The sequence below is a fragment of the Pipistrellus hanaki genome (genome assembly GCF_964339955.1).
Source record: "Pipistrellus hanaki genome assembly, chromosome: 2".
Lineage (NCBI taxonomy): Eukaryota > Metazoa > Chordata > Mammalia > Chiroptera > Vespertilionidae > Pipistrellus > Pipistrellus hanaki.
Window position 1 is genome coordinate 180781902 of NC_140504.1, and position 18404 is coordinate 180800305.

Below are 18404 nucleotides of genomic sequence, written 5' to 3' on the forward strand. Positions count from 1 at the left end.
AGGATGAGCAGGTGACACAGAAGGGGCTGGCTTCCACGGCATCTGTCTTCTGGCTGGACAACCCCTCCCAATTCTGTGGCCGCGGCCTGGGCCCTCCCGGCTGCCAGGGCTCAGACCAGAGCTCCACCTCCAGGCTCCCAGGCCACGCTGCTCAGGCAGTCAGTCTCTCCTTCCGCCGGGAGCCGGGAGCCGGGAGCCGGCTGTGGGGCCGGGATGGCAGCTGGGCCTGGGAACGCCGGCTCCTGTGTGCCTTGGCACCGGTGTTGGGACCCCCTGGCGGAGGCCTGAGAGACGCCAGACATGTGTGGGTGGTTCCCAGCTGCCTCCGGCAGGAGGACCTGGGGGTGGGGAGAGGCTTGCTGCTCAGCCCCCACCTCAGGCCCTCTGAGTGACAGGCCCTCTCCCCCCACGCCTCCTTCCTCTCCCACCTGCCTGGAGCCAGACTCTCCCCTTCCCCTCTAGGTCCTCTCCCATCCTATGGTCTCAGTTTACCCTCACGTGGGCTGCTCACCACTCCCTGCTCCCTCCCACTTCCCTGCCACAGCCTCACCTCCTCCGGGCGGCTCCTCAGCTCAGCTCCTTTCCTCCGCTGGGCTCCTAGCTCAGCCTCTCAGAGCCCACTTCTCCCAGCCCTGCTGTCTTCCTGCCCTGTGAGGCTGCCCAGCCGATGCCCTGCCCTCAGGACCCGTCTGCACCTGCCTCCCCAGGGGGGCTTCTGCAGGCGGGCCTGTGGCTTTCCCTCGCCCTGTGTACCCCACCTCCCTGTGACTTTCCCTGCACCTCCGGTGAGTAGGTGGACCTGGAAGCAGAGTTTGGGCCCTGTAGGCTCTGCTGGGGACTTCCCATCAGCCCCTTCTCCCTCCATGGAAGCTCTGGGAGGCCTCTGTGAGCCAAGGGGGAAGGCCTCGCGCCCTGAGATACAGCCCAGAAAGGGGAGCAGAGGGGCAGTCGCCAGAGGCCTGGGCACCTTCCCCTTTCTGAGCAGAAAGGTTACAGGTCAGCTGGGTGCCAGGCCTTTCCCAAGCCCAGAGCACTGACAAGGAGGCCTCACGCACTGCCTCTCCGCCCTCGGCCTGGGATTGTGGGCATGAGCACACACAGATGAGGCCCCAGCGGTCCTGGAACCCTGCCAGCGTGCCTTCTATGGGGGTGAGGGTGGGGTGGGGGTGGGGGTGTCCTGGCTGATGACACTCAGCCCCTTGCACCCCAGGCTGAGGCCTCCAGGAGGGAGAAGAGGCCGGTCTAGGGTAGATGTAGAGGCCACTTCTCCCAGCCCCGCTGTCTTCCTGCTCTGTGAGGCTGACCCGTGCCCTGCCCTCAGAACCTTCCGTACCTGCCTCCCCCATGGGGCTTCTGCAGGCGTGGCCATGGGAGACAGAGTGAGGGCCAGTCCCAGCGTCTGACCGGTGAGGAGCTGAGCAGTCAAAAGCCAAATGCAGAGTGGCTGCCCGCCCTGGCTCTGACAGGATCAGACCAGCTCCCGGGGTGCCAGAGAGAAGCAGGGGGGCGTGAGTGGAGCGGGGACCATGCAGCTCTGAGCACCCGCGTATGCGGAGCGCTTTGCGTGTGTCACCTCATTTGATCGGCACTCATCCTGAAGAGTCGCTGCTATGAAGCCATTTTACAGATGTGGAGACTGAGGCCTCCGAGAAGTGAAGTCGCCGATGTGAGGAAACACAGCAAGAAGGCGGCTGTGTCAGCATCGGAACCCAGTTCTGTCTGACTCAGGAGCTCAGCACCCCTCCCGCCCCCAAAGCCGGGAGGTAGGCAGAGGTAGGCCCTCCTCACCCCCTCACAGGCCCAGCCCCCACCCTCCCTCTTCGGCTCCAAACGGTTTGGAAAATCCTGGCGGGAGCAGATGGTGGGGACAGATGGAGGGAAAAGCATCTCGGGGCTGAATTACAAAAACAAACATTGATAACGTGATTAAAACCTCAAACCACCCTTTTCCAAAGGGCCCTGCCTCCCCCAGCCCGGGGCACGGTGGACCCTGAGACGGGCCCGGGGCTCTCTGGACGCCCAGCAGCGTAGCCCGGCTGGTTCCAGCTTCTGCCCGCCCCCCTCGCCGCTGGGGACACCCCTGGCCGGAGCCCAGGTGGCAGCCTGCGGGAGGGAGACAGCCTGAGCCTGGCTGTTCCCCGGAGGCTGGGCCGGAGGAACAGAGGGGGCGGGGGGAGGGGGGGAGAGTCCTGGGGGCGTGGACCACCGGAAGGCAGGGGCGAGAGGGGCGTTGTGGGGAGCTGGGGTCCCTTGAGTGGGTCTTGCTTTGTAGATGAGGCTCAGGGGCTGCCATGCCTGTCAGGTCAAACCCTGGCCCCCACCCACCCCGCGGTGCAGACGGGCAAGGCCAGGGGGCTGCGGCTGTGAAATGGGGAGGGTGGTACTGGCCCCTGGCCGGGCCGGTGGGAGGATGAAGGGAGGGAAAACCTGAGAAGTCCGGGCACTGGGCCTGCACGCAGTCTCCCCAATAGACGGGGGTTCTGAGCAGATGACGGGGAATCCCCGTGGTCGGAGGACCGGGAAGATGGTGGGAGGGGTCCCTGCACCGCAGCAGCTTGGGCTTGGAATCCTGCAGCCGAGGGGTGGCCCAGGCCCCAGGAAGAGCGCTGATCCCCAGGAGTCAGGAAGGGGCTGGCCCCTCGCTGGCCCCTCAGTCTGAGCGCACAGGCCTCACAGGCCTCGGACCCGGCTCAGGTCCTGGGCGGCCCCTTCCTCTGGCCCTGCTCCTTCCCAACAGAGCCCGCATCCCAGCTGCTTCCGGACTTGGTCCCAGAAGCCACGGACACCTTGGACTGAAGCCAGCCAACGTCCAACTCACCCCGTCCCACCAGCCGGTCCTGGGCCCGGTCCCTCTCCATCCATCACACAAACCCCAGGCTCCAGCCTATCGGGGACCCCTGCCCCCCATTCTTTCCCTGGCAGCCCTTTTCGCTAGAGGATGTCTCTCTGCCCGCCTGCCCCTCACTGCCCCCTTGGTGGATGGCCCTCCACAGCTCTCCCACCTTCAGTTTCTCTCAATCAACTCCCCTTCTTCTCTGCTTAACAACCTCCTATGGCTCCCCATGGCCTCCGGAGTAAGCAGACAGCCATGCCCCAGCCCTCCCCGCCCGCCTCAGCCTCACCCTCCACTTACCTGTCGCTCCCCATCCGGCCAGCACCTCCGCAGCCAGATGACCAGCATCTCTCTCCCCTGCATCCAGAAAGGGGGCCTGGGGCCAAGCTGTGGAGAGGGGGTGCCCTGACCCCCATACCCTGCATATGGCTTTTAAACTGGATGGGGAGTGAGATGCAGGCGGCTGGGGTATGTCCCAGCCAACCTTGCCTGCAGCCATCATCCCTCTTCCTCCCACTGGGAAAGCAGCTCTTGCCGGAGGGCCTGGGGCTCAGCCACAGAGGAACAGTGACTTCCCTGCAGAGGCCCCGCCCGGCTCACCCCTCTGCCCCCCCCCCGAATCAGAAGGGACCCCTGCATAGCTCTCTGACAGACCAGCCCAGGACCCTCCACCTTCCCATTGCTGGGCAGCTCGCTCCCATCCTCCTGGTCTGTCTCTGAGGTTTGAACTGTTGCCGGGTTTGCAGCGAGGGGACATGGACGAAGGGCAGAGGTGTGTTCCTGGGGCCTGTGCACACCGTTCTGTCTGGGGGTGCACAGGGTGCAGACAGGGCTTTTGAGACTTGAGTCGAGACTTTATGCCGAGCCCTGCCCGGTTTGGCTCAGTGGGTAGAGCGTCAGCCTGAGACTGAAAAGTCCCGGGTTTGATTCCGGTCACGGGTACATGCCTGGGTTGCTGGCTCAATCCCCAGTAGGGGGCGTGCAGGAGGCAGCCGATCAGTGGTTCTCTCTCATCAATGATGTTTCTATCTCTCTCTCCTTCTCCCTTCCTTTCTGAAATCAATTTTGAAAGTATATATATATATATTTTTTTTTTTTTTTTAAAAAGGCTTTATAAAGAACTTCCTAAACTGGGATCTGCCTCCCAGAAGCCTCTGGCAGCCGGGCTGTGCCCAGGGGGGTTGCCCACGCCGAACGTGGCCCCCGGTCTGTGCCCGTGGCCCCAGGCGGCTCTCCGCCTGTCCTGGGCCTCACACGTCGGAGAAGCCCCGTTCACCGCTGAGCTCCTGTGTGCAGAGCCGGGCGGGGCGGGGGCCGCAGGCCTGACCACCCCTGGAGCTGTGCCTCCGGAGCTTCTCTTCACCCGTGAGGTGCCTCCTCCCAGGCCGCGGAGGAGGCTGCGCGGGGACCCATCGGGCCTCCGGTGACGCTCACACAGCCTCCAGGACAGGTGCCCCAGGGAGAGGAGCAGTAACATCCCGACTCCTGGCCCCCGCGGGCCCCACTCATATCCTCACCGTACAGAGGGGAAACTGAGGCACAGAGTGATCAAGTCACCTGCCTGAGACTGCCTGGGGTTGGAGCCAGAGCCAGGACGGGACTCCACTCTGCTTCTTGAGCCCTTTCCAGTGGGGCCTCGAAGAAGCAAGGGCTCCCCAGAGGGTTCAGGGGGCCCAGAGCCCCAGCACCCGAACCCCGGAGGCCGAGGTGCCCTGCCCCAGGCCACGTGCTCCCCGTCTGTCTCTCTTGCTGGGAAGGCGGGTCATCTTCTCATTTCCAGCACCTTAGGTTCTCCCCAGGATGGGGATTGCCTCTTTGTTTCCATAGTAACGGTGAACCGAGGGGCCTCCTGAATCCCTGCAGAAATACTGCACTGGGACCTGCAAGTACACATGTGCCCGGGCCTCCCTGGATGGGCAGCTTCCAGTACATGCATGTACATACATGCACACTCACCACTCTGCACATGTGTGCACACCCAGTGCATGTGTATATACACACCCACGCCCCCTTAGGAGCATACACACACACTCTGGCACCCATGGGCACCTGTAGGCACATGCACGGTGAGCCTGGTTACCCAGAAGTGGGTCAGGACATCCCCCTGTCTGACATGCTCACTCCCACAGCCACCCTGGTCTGCTCAGACGCAGCCAAGGTCTTGGGGGAAGGAGAGACGTCCACTCTATAACAACACCCACGGCTACATTTACAGTGTGTGTCCGCACTGTGCGTCCAGGATGGTGCTTTTCTCTCCACATGTAACACAGTGCCACTCTAAGACAGGTGCCCAGGGAGGAAACACGCTCAGAGAGGTAGCGTGGTTTATCTGAGGTCGCACAGCATGGCCAAGCCAAGATCTGAGCCCAGGACTGTTTGGCTCCTGCCCCCTCTACCGGATCCCTCAATGCCAGACCCACGAGCACTCACCTGAGACCCACACACTCAGATGGGGAGGCAGCTGAAGGCTTGGGCTCTTGTGTATCTGGCCCTGAGGGTCTCTTAGGCTGACCCTGGAGGAGTTGGGGGCCTGAGGCCAGAAGCTAGGCCAGCCAGCCACCCTGAGCAGGCAGGTGGGCAGGGTGTGTCTTCCAGGAGGGGAGGCAGCTTTCAGCAAGGGGATGCTCTGGCAGTGACAACGTGCTGCTGGGAGGTGGTGAGCTCCCTGTCGCTGGAGGCATCCCAGGCCAATAGGCTCTGGGTGGCTTCAGAGTTAGGAAAATTCCACATGAGCAGTGACTGAGTCCTGCACCGTTATCGTCGTCATCCTGGTCGTCATAGCTACCACCGGTGGGACACTCTCTGTGTCAGGCACTTTAAGACACACTACACCTGCCCCCACCGTCCGTAAAAATAGCAGCGCCCGTGTATCTGGCCCCTCTGTGGTTATCTTCGCTGATTACTCACAGAACCCCGTGCACACACACTGCTGGTAGGCCCACTGACCGGTGAGGAAACTGAGGCTCTGAGAGAGTCAGGGACGTGTGCACCGTGCAGCAGCAGCAAGACTCGGGCTCTGCCTGGCTGCTGAGCCTGCCGTCTGCCCCCCGGGGACCAGGCTAAGGGAAGGCCGGGCAGTGGTTCCCAGCCCGGCGCTCTGTCCCTGGAGCCTTTCCTGTTCTGGGCCACACTGGCTTCCCTGTGACCGAGGTGGGCGCCCTCTGCTGGCCATGCCCTGGCCCTGCAAAGCCATGTCCCTTCAGAGTAAGGGATCGGATCCTCCTGCTCCTGGGATGTAGGGGTGGGCGGGCCCTTGAGCCCCGGGTCCTGACTTCAGATGGTGGTGCCTGAGGATACTCAGGGGCTGAGCTGAGTTTTGAGCCTCATGGCGGTCTAGTTCGCAGGCTCCGGGCCTTCCATCCCTCCCTGGTGGGGAAGGGATTTACGCCAGCTGCTTCACGTCCTGCCACACGCCCTCCACATCTACAGCGGGACCTGTGGTACCTTAATCAATAAAGAAACTAAAAAATAATAATAATAAAATAAAACAGGACCTCTGGTCCCTCTGCTCTTGCGGGGTCTTGGGGACTGCGGTCTGTAGCTGAGGCTCCGGCTCCTAGAGCAACGCTGGGGTCCAGGGCTTGAGGCAACTTGAGACGTGGAGTCGCCACTGGCAGACTGCGCCGGGAAGATTCACCGCCTTTCTGAGCACAGCAGGGGGAGGCGATGCCTCTGAAGACTGAAAAACTGAAGAGGCTTGAGGTCTCCCTCACCCAATCAGAAGGCCTTCTCTCAGCCCCCTTCCTCTCCCTCCCCACCCCCCTCCTCCCTCTCCTCCCGCTTCCTCTTTCCTAGCCCCCGTCACCACCTCCACCTCTCTGTGGGATGGATATTATTATCTTCCTTTTCGCGAGGAGGCATTTGAGACTCAGAAAGGTAGAGCGACTGGCCCAGGGCACCCAGTGAGCCATTTCTGGCTTAGACTCCAGACTCTGGATCATCTCCCCTGGCCTGTTCCTTCTTCCTCTTCCCTGTTTGCACTCCCCGCGTCTCCTCTGTCAGCTCCTCCTGCAAACAGTGTCCCAAAGCCTTCATCGACTTCTCTCCCTGTCCTTGGCTTCCACTCGGGCCAAGGCCTCGCGTTTTTTGTTTATTTATTTTATTTTAATGATTTTTGAGAGGGAAAGAAAGAGAAAAATACTGATTTTGTTGTCCTGCCTATTCATGCATTCATTGGTTGGTTCTTGCATGTGCCCTGACCAGGGATGGAACCTGCCACCTTGGCTATGGGATGATTCTCTCACCCACTGAGCTACTCGGCCAGGGAAAGACCCATCCAGGTGACCCTGCAGTCCCCCTGCATCCCCACAGGTCACCTGGCCCTATTTTCAACAGCCCAGTCTACATGCTGGAGCAGGCACAGTGAGCCTTCATTTTATGTTGAGAAGCTTCTCTCATGTATGTAAGGTGCTGGCTTGTGGACAAGGTTGGGGAGAGGTGGGTCCTTACCCAGGAGTTGTCTTAGCAGCTGCCTGTGTGAGCGGCAAGCCCCCTCAAGCCCTCAGGGATGGAAAATAGATGTCTTCTAGTGAACCCTGGCCCTGGCCCCCTGCCCTGTCACACCCTCAGCGGGGAAGGAAGGAAGAAGGCAGACTGGATCCAGCCCTAAACTGGGAGCCACATGACCAAATTTGAGACGCGATCCTGTAATTCACTGGCTGTGTGACCCAGGGCAAGTCCCCACATATCTGTGAGCCTCAGCTTCCGATCTGGAATGGGAGCTGATGACACTTCCAGCCTGAGACCCCAAATTACATGGACAAACAGCCAGTCCTTCTTGGGTGCTTGATTACTTTGTCTCCAAGCAATGCCTGCCCTTCTCCGGATTCTTCTGGGGGATTTGGGGTGGGGGCGTGGGGGGTCTCTAGTCGCATGACCATTCTAGGCAGCAAAGAGGAGCTTCCCATGGCTGCCCAGGATGTGGCTGAGGCGCCTGCAGCCTGGTCAGGTGCTGTGACTCCGGGAAGGATCACTAGACACTCCGGAGGATCCAATGCTCGTGACCTCCCAGGTGTCAACGTGTAAGTGACCGGTCCGCCTCCTAGGAGCCGTCTGTGGAGTCCTCCAGAGGAGACCAGTGCAGCCTGGGAGGATAGAGGCTCACCCTCCAGCCTCCACTCAGACCCTCATCCGTGCATTTACTCATTCTTCCACCGCTATCGCCCCAGAATAGATGTTCACTAAATGTATGCTGGGAGAACAAAATTGTTCCCTACCTTCAACAAACATTAGTGGGCACTCCTGCTCCCAGCTCTGTGCTCAGAGATACACATCTCTGAGTGGCCTTCACAGCCCTCTCCCAGGCCTCCAGGGCCTCTACATCCTCCTCGCTCTCTTCACTCCCAGCCCCGTTTCCGCGGTTGCCATGCTCCAAGCATCAGGCCTTTTCCCAGAATCGAGGGAATGCCCAAGCGCCCCGGGCAGCATGGGCTCTGGGGAGGTTCACCCCTCATCCACACCTCTCCGAGTCCTCCCCGTCTTTCATGTCCCAACTCCCGCAACCCTTCCCCATCCCTCTCACACTCCACAGCCGTCTCCCCCCTCCCAGTGCCCTATATCTACCTGGGGTAATACCTGGATGTACCAGCAGGTGGCGCCGAGGCCCCCTCTGCTCCAGCGCTGGACTGGACTCCAGACCCCACTAGGACCCTGTCGTGTCCCTCCCTCCTTCTCTTCTCAGCAGGGACAGGAGTGGGCTCTGTGACCTCTAGATAACCCCTCTCCTTCCTGCTGGCTCCTGCCAGGAGCCCTCAGGAGACTCCAGCTGCTCCTGCAGGCCTGGGCTGCCTTTTCCTGCCTGGTGGGTGAGGGGGTCCCCAGGGGCCCGGCTGCAGCTGGTGGGGCGGGGCCGGGTGGGGCGGGGCAGAACGCAGCTGCCAGAGAGAGAAAGAAAGAGAAAGGAGAAAGAGAGAGGAAGAAAGAAAGAACGAAAAAGAGAGAGAAGAGAGAACGGACAGAGAGAGGTGCTCTGGTTCCCAGGTTGACCAGAGGACGAGGTATGTGGCTGAGGGAGCAGAGGGGGCCGGGGGAGGGTCAGCCGGCCACGCAGAGCAGGCCTGGGGGGGGCTGAGGGGCTGGCCCGTTAAACCCCGCTGCTCAGCAAGAACCCCGAGCCCCTCCCGGTGAGACCAGGTAGAAAGGACGCAGCTCGAGGAGGCCTTGGGGGGAGCGTCTGCCAAGGGCTCTGTTGCTGCCCTGGACTCGCTGTGGGAATTTGCACCTCAGTTTCCTAACCTAAAGGGGGGGGGGGCAGATCCTGAACAGGGCTCTGTGGGGTGACTTTGCCAGGTGGCCCCTTGGGAAGGATCAGCCCTCCCGGGGCCTGGGGAAGATGAGGCCTTTAATGCCAGACAGTGGGCAGAGATGAGTGGCCCCTCCGTGTCAGGGGCCCAGGGCCCGGTCTGTTTCGGGGGGCCTGGGGGGGAGAGTGTCAGCGTGGGGCGGGGAGCTGCCCAGCTGTCTGGTGTCCAGAGATCATTGGGAGAGGATGGTGGTCAGATGGTGGGTGCCTGGCGCTCCGGTCAGAAAGGAAGTGGGTTGGGTGGAACGGTGTGGGACTGAGGTAGGGACGGTAAGAGGCTATGAGTGTCCCAAGGTAACGAGGGCGGGGCCCTCCAGCCCTTTTAGGACTGAGGCTGCCGGCCCAGGCTGCCGGCCCTGGCTAAAGCACTTAGAGCCATTAGCTCCTCCGCTGCTGACAGCACTCCGCCTGCCAGGATGGGAGGGGGCGGGGAGAGAAGGAGGGCAGGGCGGGGAAAGGGGAGGCCTGGGGCCACCCCTCCCTCATCCTGCTCTTGGGAAGAGATCGTTCCAGATTGTTCTCTGGGTAGGAAGGAGTTGGCACGAGCGAATTCTAGGGTCCCAGGGCTCCCAAAGTGACTGAGCTCGCTCAGGTGGGAGACAGTGAGTCAAGCACAGGTTTGGGGATCAGGTCAGCCCGTGTCCAATGCCTGCGTCCCCACCAGCCAAGCAGCCTCTCCAGCTGCAGTCTCCTCCCTGCCAGTCCTGGGAAAGTGGAGCCAGGCCTCAGGGTGCGAAGTAAGCAAAGCCCTTCGCACAGGACCTGGCACCCCCAGGGCAGGTGCTCCGGGTTACTCTCCCCCGGAGAGGCCGGGGAGGCGCAGGGATGGGGAGGACGGGCAGGGGCCACGAGCCAGGCCCTCCGGGGAGTCAGAGCCCCTCTCCCTGGCCGCAGGGCAAACCCTGAGCACCCGCTGTGTGCGCCCCGCACTCACCCCGCGCTCTGTGGGACCCATCCCCGCCGGGGAGCGCCCCAGCTCCCTCCGGCCCCAGCCAGCGAGGCCCTGGTGTGGGGTGAGGGGAGACCCCAAGGCCACAGGGTGGGGGAGAGGCGCGGGGAGCACCTGTCCCGCTGGGAGAGGGCGGCGCTGGGCCGGCCGCGGGGGGCGGGAGGGAGGGCGGGAGGCGGCGGGGCGCGGAGGAGCGGTTTGCGCTCCGGCACCGGCGAGAGGGGGCGGCCAGGTGGGGCCCCGCGGACCTGGCGGCCGGCCGGGTGGGGAGCGGGGGGTGCGCCCTCGGCCCTCACCCCGCCCCGCGTCTCCCCGCAGCTGGGGCGCCCCGCCCCCCGGGCGCCCGACGTGGACGCGGCCGCCGCCGCCGCGCGGGAGTCGCTGTCCGCGGAGCCGACATGCAGGCGGCGCGGGGCGGCGCGGGGCGGCCGGGCCGGGCGGGCCGCGGGCCGGATCGCGGGCGCCAGCGGCCGCCGGGAGCCGGAGCCGCGTCCCCCTGCGCCGCCCCGGGCCGGCCGGCCGCCGCCGCCGCCATGCACCGCCTCTGGCTGGGCTGCGTCTGCCTCGCGCTGGTGCAGGCGGGTAAGGGGGCCCTGGATGGGGGTGGGGGGGCGGGAGGCGGGGAGCCCTCAGTTCCCTCCCCTGCTTCCTGGGACTCCATCTCTCCCCATCACCGCTCCCTGATGCCAGCCCCAGCCTCTTCCCTGCCTTCCTGACCCCCGGCCCCTTCCTCCAGCCCCCAATTCCCTGCCAGCCACCCAGCCCTGGGGCCAGCGTCCTGTGACCTCAGTCCCCTCACTCCATTGCCCTGAGCCCAAGCCTTTGCCTCAGGTCCCCAGCCCCCTGCTCTGGCCGCGGAGCAGCCGAGGACACCAGTCCCCCCACCCAGGGCCTCCCTCCCTGCCCCCAAAGCCCTGCAGCCAACTCTGCAGGTCAGAGAGGGAGGGCCCAGCGGGGCCCAGTGGGTCCCAGTGAGCATGTGTGAGGACAGGGACAGGGACTGGCACCTGGCCCGGGGGGGCCCCCGGTGCAGCCGGCATCTGGCCTGCCCCGCGGGGCCTGGCCTCATCCTCGCCCCGCTCCCCTCCGGCTGCTGTGGCCTCCATCTCTCCCTCTCCCTCTCCGAGGCTCACTGCTCCCATCTCTGTGTCTGCCTCACGGACCCCGCCGGTCTGTCCTCTGGGTCTGTGTCTGCCACCTGCCCGTGTCCCTCTGTCTCTCTCGGGGCCACGTCTCCCCTGGGGCCTCGGTCCGTCTTCTGTGGGGCCAGGGGTGCTGCTCACGCCCAGATCTTCCCGTCGGTGCCAGCACCTGTCCCTTGTGACTCCACTGCCCTGTCCTGGAAGGGTCTTCCTTCCGGACCCCTCTGCCCCCATCACTTCCTCCTCCTCTTCTCCGCTGACGCCCTTCCATCCTCTTCCCACATCCAGAAGGCCCTGCCTGCCCTGGCCTCTGGGCTGAGGGGCCCCACCTTCCCCCGTCACCTCCCCGCCTGCCAGTTTAGAGCGCGCAGAGGCCCTTCCGCCGCAGGCTTCTCTCTGCCTGGTCCCCACAGCACCGAGGCTCCCTCCCTGCACCCCAACTCCCGTCCTCGCCTGGTTCTTCTCGACCTCTGGGCTTGCCCTGTCCTCAAGGTCACTCCCCTGGCAGCGCGGCGAGTCCTGTAGAAAGGGCACTGGATGGGGACTGCTTTTCGTCAGACTAACCTTCAGCTCCCGAACCCTGGCCGCCTCCGTCTCCCCAACCCCTGTCTCCTCACCTCTTCACGCCCCTCCATCAGATCTGCCACTGGCCCAGGCCCCTCCGTTTTAGCTTGCCCCCCTGGTAGGGCCAGTTGTGGGCATCTGGGGTTCCCTTCCTGGGCACACGGAGCCTGGGGCCTCCCCAGCCTGGCCCTGCACCCACCAGGGACCTGAGGCCCGTGTGCCAACCCCAGGGAGCCCTTGGTTTCTCCCGTTCCCGCTGCACAGCCTTCCCCAGGCTCACCCGGGAGACAGTGGGCCTGGGCCTGCCCGCGGGGGGTGCTCAGGCTCAGGTGTCCCCCCCCAGACAGCCCCTCCGCCCCAGTGAACGTCACTGTCAGGCACCTCAAGGCCAACTCGGCGGTGGTGAGCTGGGATGTCCTGGAGGATGAGGTTGTCATCGGATTCGCCATCTCTCAGCAGGTAAGCCCCTGGGAGGGGAGATGGTGGAGGGTGAGGGAGGAGGAAGGAAGGGGCTGAGGCCCAGGGCAGACTGGCAGGACAAGGGCCCCGAAGGGGGTCGGTCGGGGAGGGAGGGCTCTGGGGCCTTTGTTCGGAACCCGGGACTTCAGAGTGTGGTTTTGATCTTAAGCAGACCTGAGATTTGGGCCTGGCTCCACTTCTCCCGCGATGTATGGCTCTGGGCACCTTCCCTCACCCCTCTCCCCGCCGCCTCCTCTGTACAGCAGAGATAAGGAGGTCTGCAGAGATGGGGGGATGCGTCAGTGAGATGATGTCTGCAGCAAAGGGCTTAGCAGGGTGGCCAGGTGAGCCCGCGGCTGCGGCTGGAGAGGCGGCAGATGGGTGGTGACTGGGCACCGGACCCCCGGGCTGGCTCTCCTTTGGCAGAAGAAGGACGTGCGGATGCTGCGCTTCATCCAGGAGGTGAACACCACCACGCGCTCCTGCGCCCTCTGGGACCTGGAGGAGGACACGGAGTACATCGTGCACGTGCAGGCCATCTCTGTGCAGGGCCAGAGCCCGGCCAGCGAGCCCCTGCTCTTCAAGACGCCGCGCGAGGCCGAGAAGATGGCCTCCAAGAACAAAGGCAGGCCGGCACCGAGGGAGGGCGGGCGCGGTGGGCGAGGGCTGGTCAGGCCCGAGCAGTGGAGGTTTTAGAAAGCACTGATTTCCCATACTCCTCCCTCCACTGCCCCCCTACCTATCCCCTGTCTTCCCCTCTGCCTGGTAAAGCACCTAGTAAAGTACCTAAGAGAGAGAGAGGAGGTCACTGTAGTGACCCAATCAATGGGTATATAAACATTTATTTTGGATTGCCTTATCGCTGCCACTCCGAGTAGCCATCAGCGTGTTCTAGAAGCTCTTTTTGTTAGGTGCGTGGGCACCGATACGGAGAGAAGCCGGTCTTTCTTGGGCGTGGCCACAGAGGAGTGGCTGGGGGAGGCAAGGAGCCCAGACCCAGCGTCTCTCTCCCCACAGACGAGGTGACCATGCAGGAGATGGGGCGGAACCAGCAGCTGCAGACGGGCGAGGTGCTGATCATCGTGGTTGTCCTGTTCATGTGGGCCGGTGAGTCTGGGAAGGGCGGACCCTGACCTGACCCTTCTCTCACAGAAACACTCAAGGGGCCCAAGAGCCGCATGTGGCTCGCGAGCCTCAGTTTGCCCACCACGGCACTAGGTCATTCCTGTCGTGGTGCCTCCACAGCACCCTGTTTGCCCCTCCTCAGCCCTTCTTAGATAAGTTAGTTAGGCTTATAACTCTCTTTTCCACTTATCTGTAAGCTCTCTGAGGAGAAAGATCAAATTTCATTTCTGTATTCAATCCGCGTTTCCTGAGCGGCCACTTCACTGTCTATAGTGCTACGTTCCTTAGCGAGGGCTAAGAAGAGCCTCATACCTACCAGCAAGCCTGGGAGAAGCCGGGCCCGTATGAACTACAATTCAATGGGATGGGTGCTGTCATAGGACTGTGTATGGGAGCAGCGGAGAGGGAATTCATTCTGGGGCCAGGAGTCAGAAAACCGGAAAAACACCAAGAGTGGGAACATGGGATGTGAGCGTTGAAGGGTGAATAGGAGTTCACCCAGCAGCCAAAAAAAAAGGAAGGAAGGATGTTCTGGGCACGGTGGGTTCAAGAAACAGATTAAGCTCAGTGGGCTCAGGGCGGCTGTGACCCAAGAACGAGGTAGGGAGTGGGGAAGTGAAGGACGGCGAGGCGGCGGAGTGACTGGAGTCTGGAGGACCTGATGCCTGAGCTGTGTCAGCAGTGGGTGAGGGGCAGGCTCTCTCAGGTGGAAGAATTGGGGGGTGAGGGGGTGGGAGGTTCCATAGGCTCATAGGAAAACAGGCACTTGGGGGGAAAGGGTTATACAAAAGAGGAGGTTTGCTTACGGTGCTTTATTAGACTTGGCACAGATAGTGTTTATGAAATCACAACAATATAAACATAGTGAATGAACCCAAAATCGTCACGTAATTCTGTTAGGGCGATGGGGAAGGAAGCAGGGGGAGTGCTTAGGCCTTATCTGCTGTTAGAGGGGCAGCTCGAAAGGTGTGCGCTGGGAAAGGCAGCCAGGAGGGGGTCCCTGTGAGGCCTGACACGCCACAGTCAGACGGTGGAGGCGGCAGGCCCCTCTGTGAGAAGAGCCAGAGCCTCCGGGATGCGGTCTAACTGGCAACGTAAACCTGGGGGAGGGGCCTTATAACGAAGATACTGTTTTTGAGAAATAAGGGAGGGGGAGACTTAGGTTTAAGGCACTCCAGTCTAAGGGTATAAATACCCAAAGCCCCACTAGGCAGGGCACCTGGTTTGGTTTCCAGTGGCTGAGTTGCCGTATACACTCAGACAGTAGCTGTGTGTATTCCTTTTCTGCAAATACATTCCCGCCGCTTGTTGTCTCTTGTTTAAATTCGTCCCTACGAGAAGACAAGAATTGAGAACGCAGAATACTATTTCCAGGCAGAGGCCACCCTGACCATCCCTGACACTACCATGGTGGGAAGTCAAGAGATAATATCTAAAACAGATAGGCCAAGAAATAACCACTGTAAATCCAGAATAGAAATAAAAATAGGGAAAACACAAGAACTGGAGCTGGCTACTTTAGTACTATCCAACTTCCAAAAAAGCTTATGATGCGCCTGTATCAGTTCAATAAAATAAACATTTCGCAGACTGCAGGCCCCGGGTACACACCCCGGCTCCACCCCGGAGCGGCCTTGAGTAAGTCCCCTGAGCTCTGCTCGGTCCTCACTCTCACCTGGGGAGGTCACTGGGCCTCACAGTGCCACGAGGACTCCGCGAGCTGGAACGTGTCAGTGCACAGCACAGCTTGGCACGTGCTCAGCGGACGCTGCTGTTTCTATTTCCCCCTAAAGGAAGGGGGGCGGACTCAGACGTTTAAAAGGGAAGGGAGGAGACATGATCAGACACAGGTTGTAGGAAGACCAACCCAGCAGCAGTGAAGGGGATGGTCAGGGGCAGGCGGGCACAGGAGCCAGAGGCCAGGGGCAGGCTGTGGCAGTGGTGCAGGTGAGAGGCCATCTGGAGCTCAGTACCTAACGAGCTCAGCAAGGGCTCAGGGCGAGGGAGCAGGCGGGCAAGGACTCTGACTGCTCTCCCCCGTCCCCCAGGCGTCATCGTCCTCTTCTGCCGCCAGTATGACATTATCAAGGACAACGAGCCCAACAACAACAAGGAGAAAACCAAGAGCGCGTCCGAAACCAGCACACCAGAGCACCAAGGCGGGGGGCTTCTCCGCAGCAAGGTGAGGGCAGGGCTGGGGCCTGGACGGGCGGCCCCTGGCTCAGGACTGGGAGTCCCCAGACTGAGAGGGGGCAGTGCAGGGTCTGGCATGGCTACAGCTGGGCAGAGCCAAGCTTGGCTGCTGCCTGTGTGACCCAGGGGACTCTGCAAATTGGTTTTGGATCCTTTCCTTTTGCAGGGTGCCAGGGGCCAATGAGGGTTAAAGGGGGGGGGGGGCGGGGGGGCAGTGAATGGGGAGGGCAGAACTCTCGGCTGGTGTGGACGAGAAGAGATGGGCTTTGAGCTCATTTCTGCAGCGGCGGTGCTGTGACCTTGGGCAGGTGCTTCAGCTCTTTGTCCCGTATTTCCTCTTGTGTGAAACAGATATGAAACCTTTTCAGTGCTTGCTCTGGGCAGCTCAGAAGACAGTAGAAAATGTGAGAGGATCTCATGGTTCAGGCGATGATACCCAACAAACATCTGGCCCTCTCTGCATTTCCTCCGCCCCCATCTCCTCACACCCTCTGGCTTCCCTCTTCCTGGCGCATTTTGCTGAAGCCTCTTATTAACCCCCATCTCCAGAAGCACCGCAACCATGGCAGTGGCTGAGGCTGCGCTGAGGCAGATCTGCAGGACGTGAGAACCAGCCGGCAGGATGGCTCTGCTGGGGGTGACGGGGCCCGGGGGCAGTGGGCCCAGGACCCAGTCTTGGCCGTTCAGCTGCGTGAGCTGAAGGCTGGGTTTGAGACGGCAGAGACAAGACGTGCAGGCAGGCTGCTCCTGTCCTCCACGGGGGACAAGAGTCTGGCTCTCCAGCTCCCTTCCTCCTCTTGTCCTCTGTTTGCAACCTTGCGAGAAGTCTATTCAGTCAGCCCTGGCCGCTTCTCTCATTTTTCCTCCCAGTTTCCAAACAAGCTCTTGGTGATCATCATTGAAGCGTGACTACCTGTCTACAGGGAGAAGGATTTCATTTTTCTTCTCTGCTGGTCCCCAGGTCCACGGGCACAGGGAGGGGAGGACTGCAGTGGAGGGGGCGCTACGGCTAGCTGCACAGTTCTCTCCCCCCGATGTCCTAGTCTGGTGAAGGAGACTGAACTACAAACCCAAATTCTGCAAAAAAATAAACAAGCCACAAAACGAGTCCCGGCCCCATTCTGGAAAAGGCAAAGCTGCATGAGACACGGCCTTCCTCTCTGAGAAGATGCACAAAGCTGCTGGGAGAGGACAAGCACCGAGACCGACTTCGGCTCTTTCAGACCAAGAGCCGGCAGGGAAGCCGTGGAGCCTTTTCTGGATTTAGCCATTAAGGACTTGTTTGTGGTGCGATGCACAACTTTGTGTGTGTGTGTGAGATTTATCTGTTTTGTCTCTTGGAAAACACAATTGAAGGGCTTCATTCCAGAGGGCCATAGGGACTCCCGGAGCTGGTTGCCTGCACCTTCTATCTTTTTTGGCCCTTATTTTGACTGTAAGACCACCAGTCTGGGGTTTTAAGAAAAAGTAGGAAAGACAGCTGGAAGGTATTGGCCCCATTTCTTTAGGAAAATCTCGTTGTAACAGTGCTGACGAGGACGACGGAAAGGCACGTTCCCGTGGACGTCCCGAGGACTGCTAGATCACCGTGCTGCGGTGGGAGCTGCTGGAAGGCAGGCCCGAGCCACCCATTCAGAGCAGCCGTGGCCTCTGGGGTCTCCATAGCTTGCATCTCATCCAGGGTTCTGTGAAAGCTACCCAGGGTCCTCATGTCCTTCCCTAGAGCCGGTGTGGTGTGAGGTGACAGGTCTTTCTCCACTGCCCCTTTCTGGTAAAAAACAAAAACAAAAACAAAAACCTGGTGCTTGATAAGGGAAGGCAGACCCTTCCCCAGGACTGACAAGCTGTGGCAGCTGAACGCCTGCACGGAAGAGGACCTCTGCGCCTTCCAGTGGTGGCTACGGACGGCAGTGTGGGAGCACCACGCCTAGCAGCAGCCTGGCACACAGTAGGTGCTCTGAATGCCTGTTGAACTGAGTAAGAGCAATAGCCCTAAGCCAGAGAGCTGAAAGCCATCGCCCAGTGACCACCCTTCCTTCCGGTCTCCAGGAGCTCTCCCGGCTGGGCCGGCCACCACGTCCGAGTGTGGGACACAGGGAGGGAGGAGAGACAGGGTACAAGGCAGATGTCAGCAACACTAAGGGCTTCCTCATGGGAGGGCATGAGGCTTCACTCATTGTCTGTGACTTCCATCCCTGCTGAATGGGGCTGCAAGGCCAAGGCTCCCTAGGGGGGAGAGGTCCTTACCTCTGATCCAGTTAGAGCAATAACCACTTTTTAAACGAAAATAAAAAGACAAATGAAAAGGCACACCCTGGTCTTCTGGTACATGCCCAAACGCTGCCCTCTTTTTCTGGCAGTTGGCAGACGCTCAGTTCTCTCTCCATTTTGGCCTGCAGCTTCCTGGGGACATGCCTGCCAGCCAAGCTGGAGTTGGAAGGGAAATCTCGAGCAGATGGGGGGTGCACGTGTAGGAGGAGAAAATAGCTGCTCCATCGTCCTATTACTGAGCCCCGCCCCCGGACCCTAAACCAGGCTTGGGCTGCCTCACCGCATAGGTATGCAGACTGGTGCTCAGTTTTTAAAACAAAGGGTTTTCCCCTTGGACGGGCTGGTGCTTTCCCTGGCCAGAGGAATGCAGTCTGTTTCTCCCAGGGGTGAGCAGGGAAGTGAAGAGGAACTGCAGAGCCGCTTGCTGCGGCTCAGTATTCACAGCACGCCGTTCTGGGCTGTTAAAGGAACATCCTTATGGTCCCAACAGCAGGCTGAAAGGTGGAGTAATAGTGCCATTAGCCAATGAGCAAACCAGTAAATGGCACACCTTGAACATTCCTGTCA

At 61.2% G+C, this 18404-nt stretch overlaps 1 protein-coding gene across 1 annotated transcript; it reads left to right on the forward strand.

The window, feature by feature from the left end:
- Window positions 1-9594: 9594 nt before the first annotated feature.
- On the forward strand, window positions 9595-16673 carry FNDC5 (fibronectin type III domain containing 5). Its single transcript, XM_084874400.1, has 7 exons — window positions 9595-9864; window positions 10402-10665; window positions 12133-12248; window positions 12675-12873; window positions 13266-13355; window positions 15422-15555; window positions 15918-16673. The coding sequence occupies exons 1-7, from the start codon at window positions 9780-9782 to the stop codon at window positions 15921-15923; spliced, it is 894 nt and encodes a 297-aa protein (XP_084730526.1). The 5' UTR covers window positions 9595-9779; the 3' UTR covers window positions 15924-16673.
- Window positions 16674-18404: the final 1731 nt, after the last annotated feature.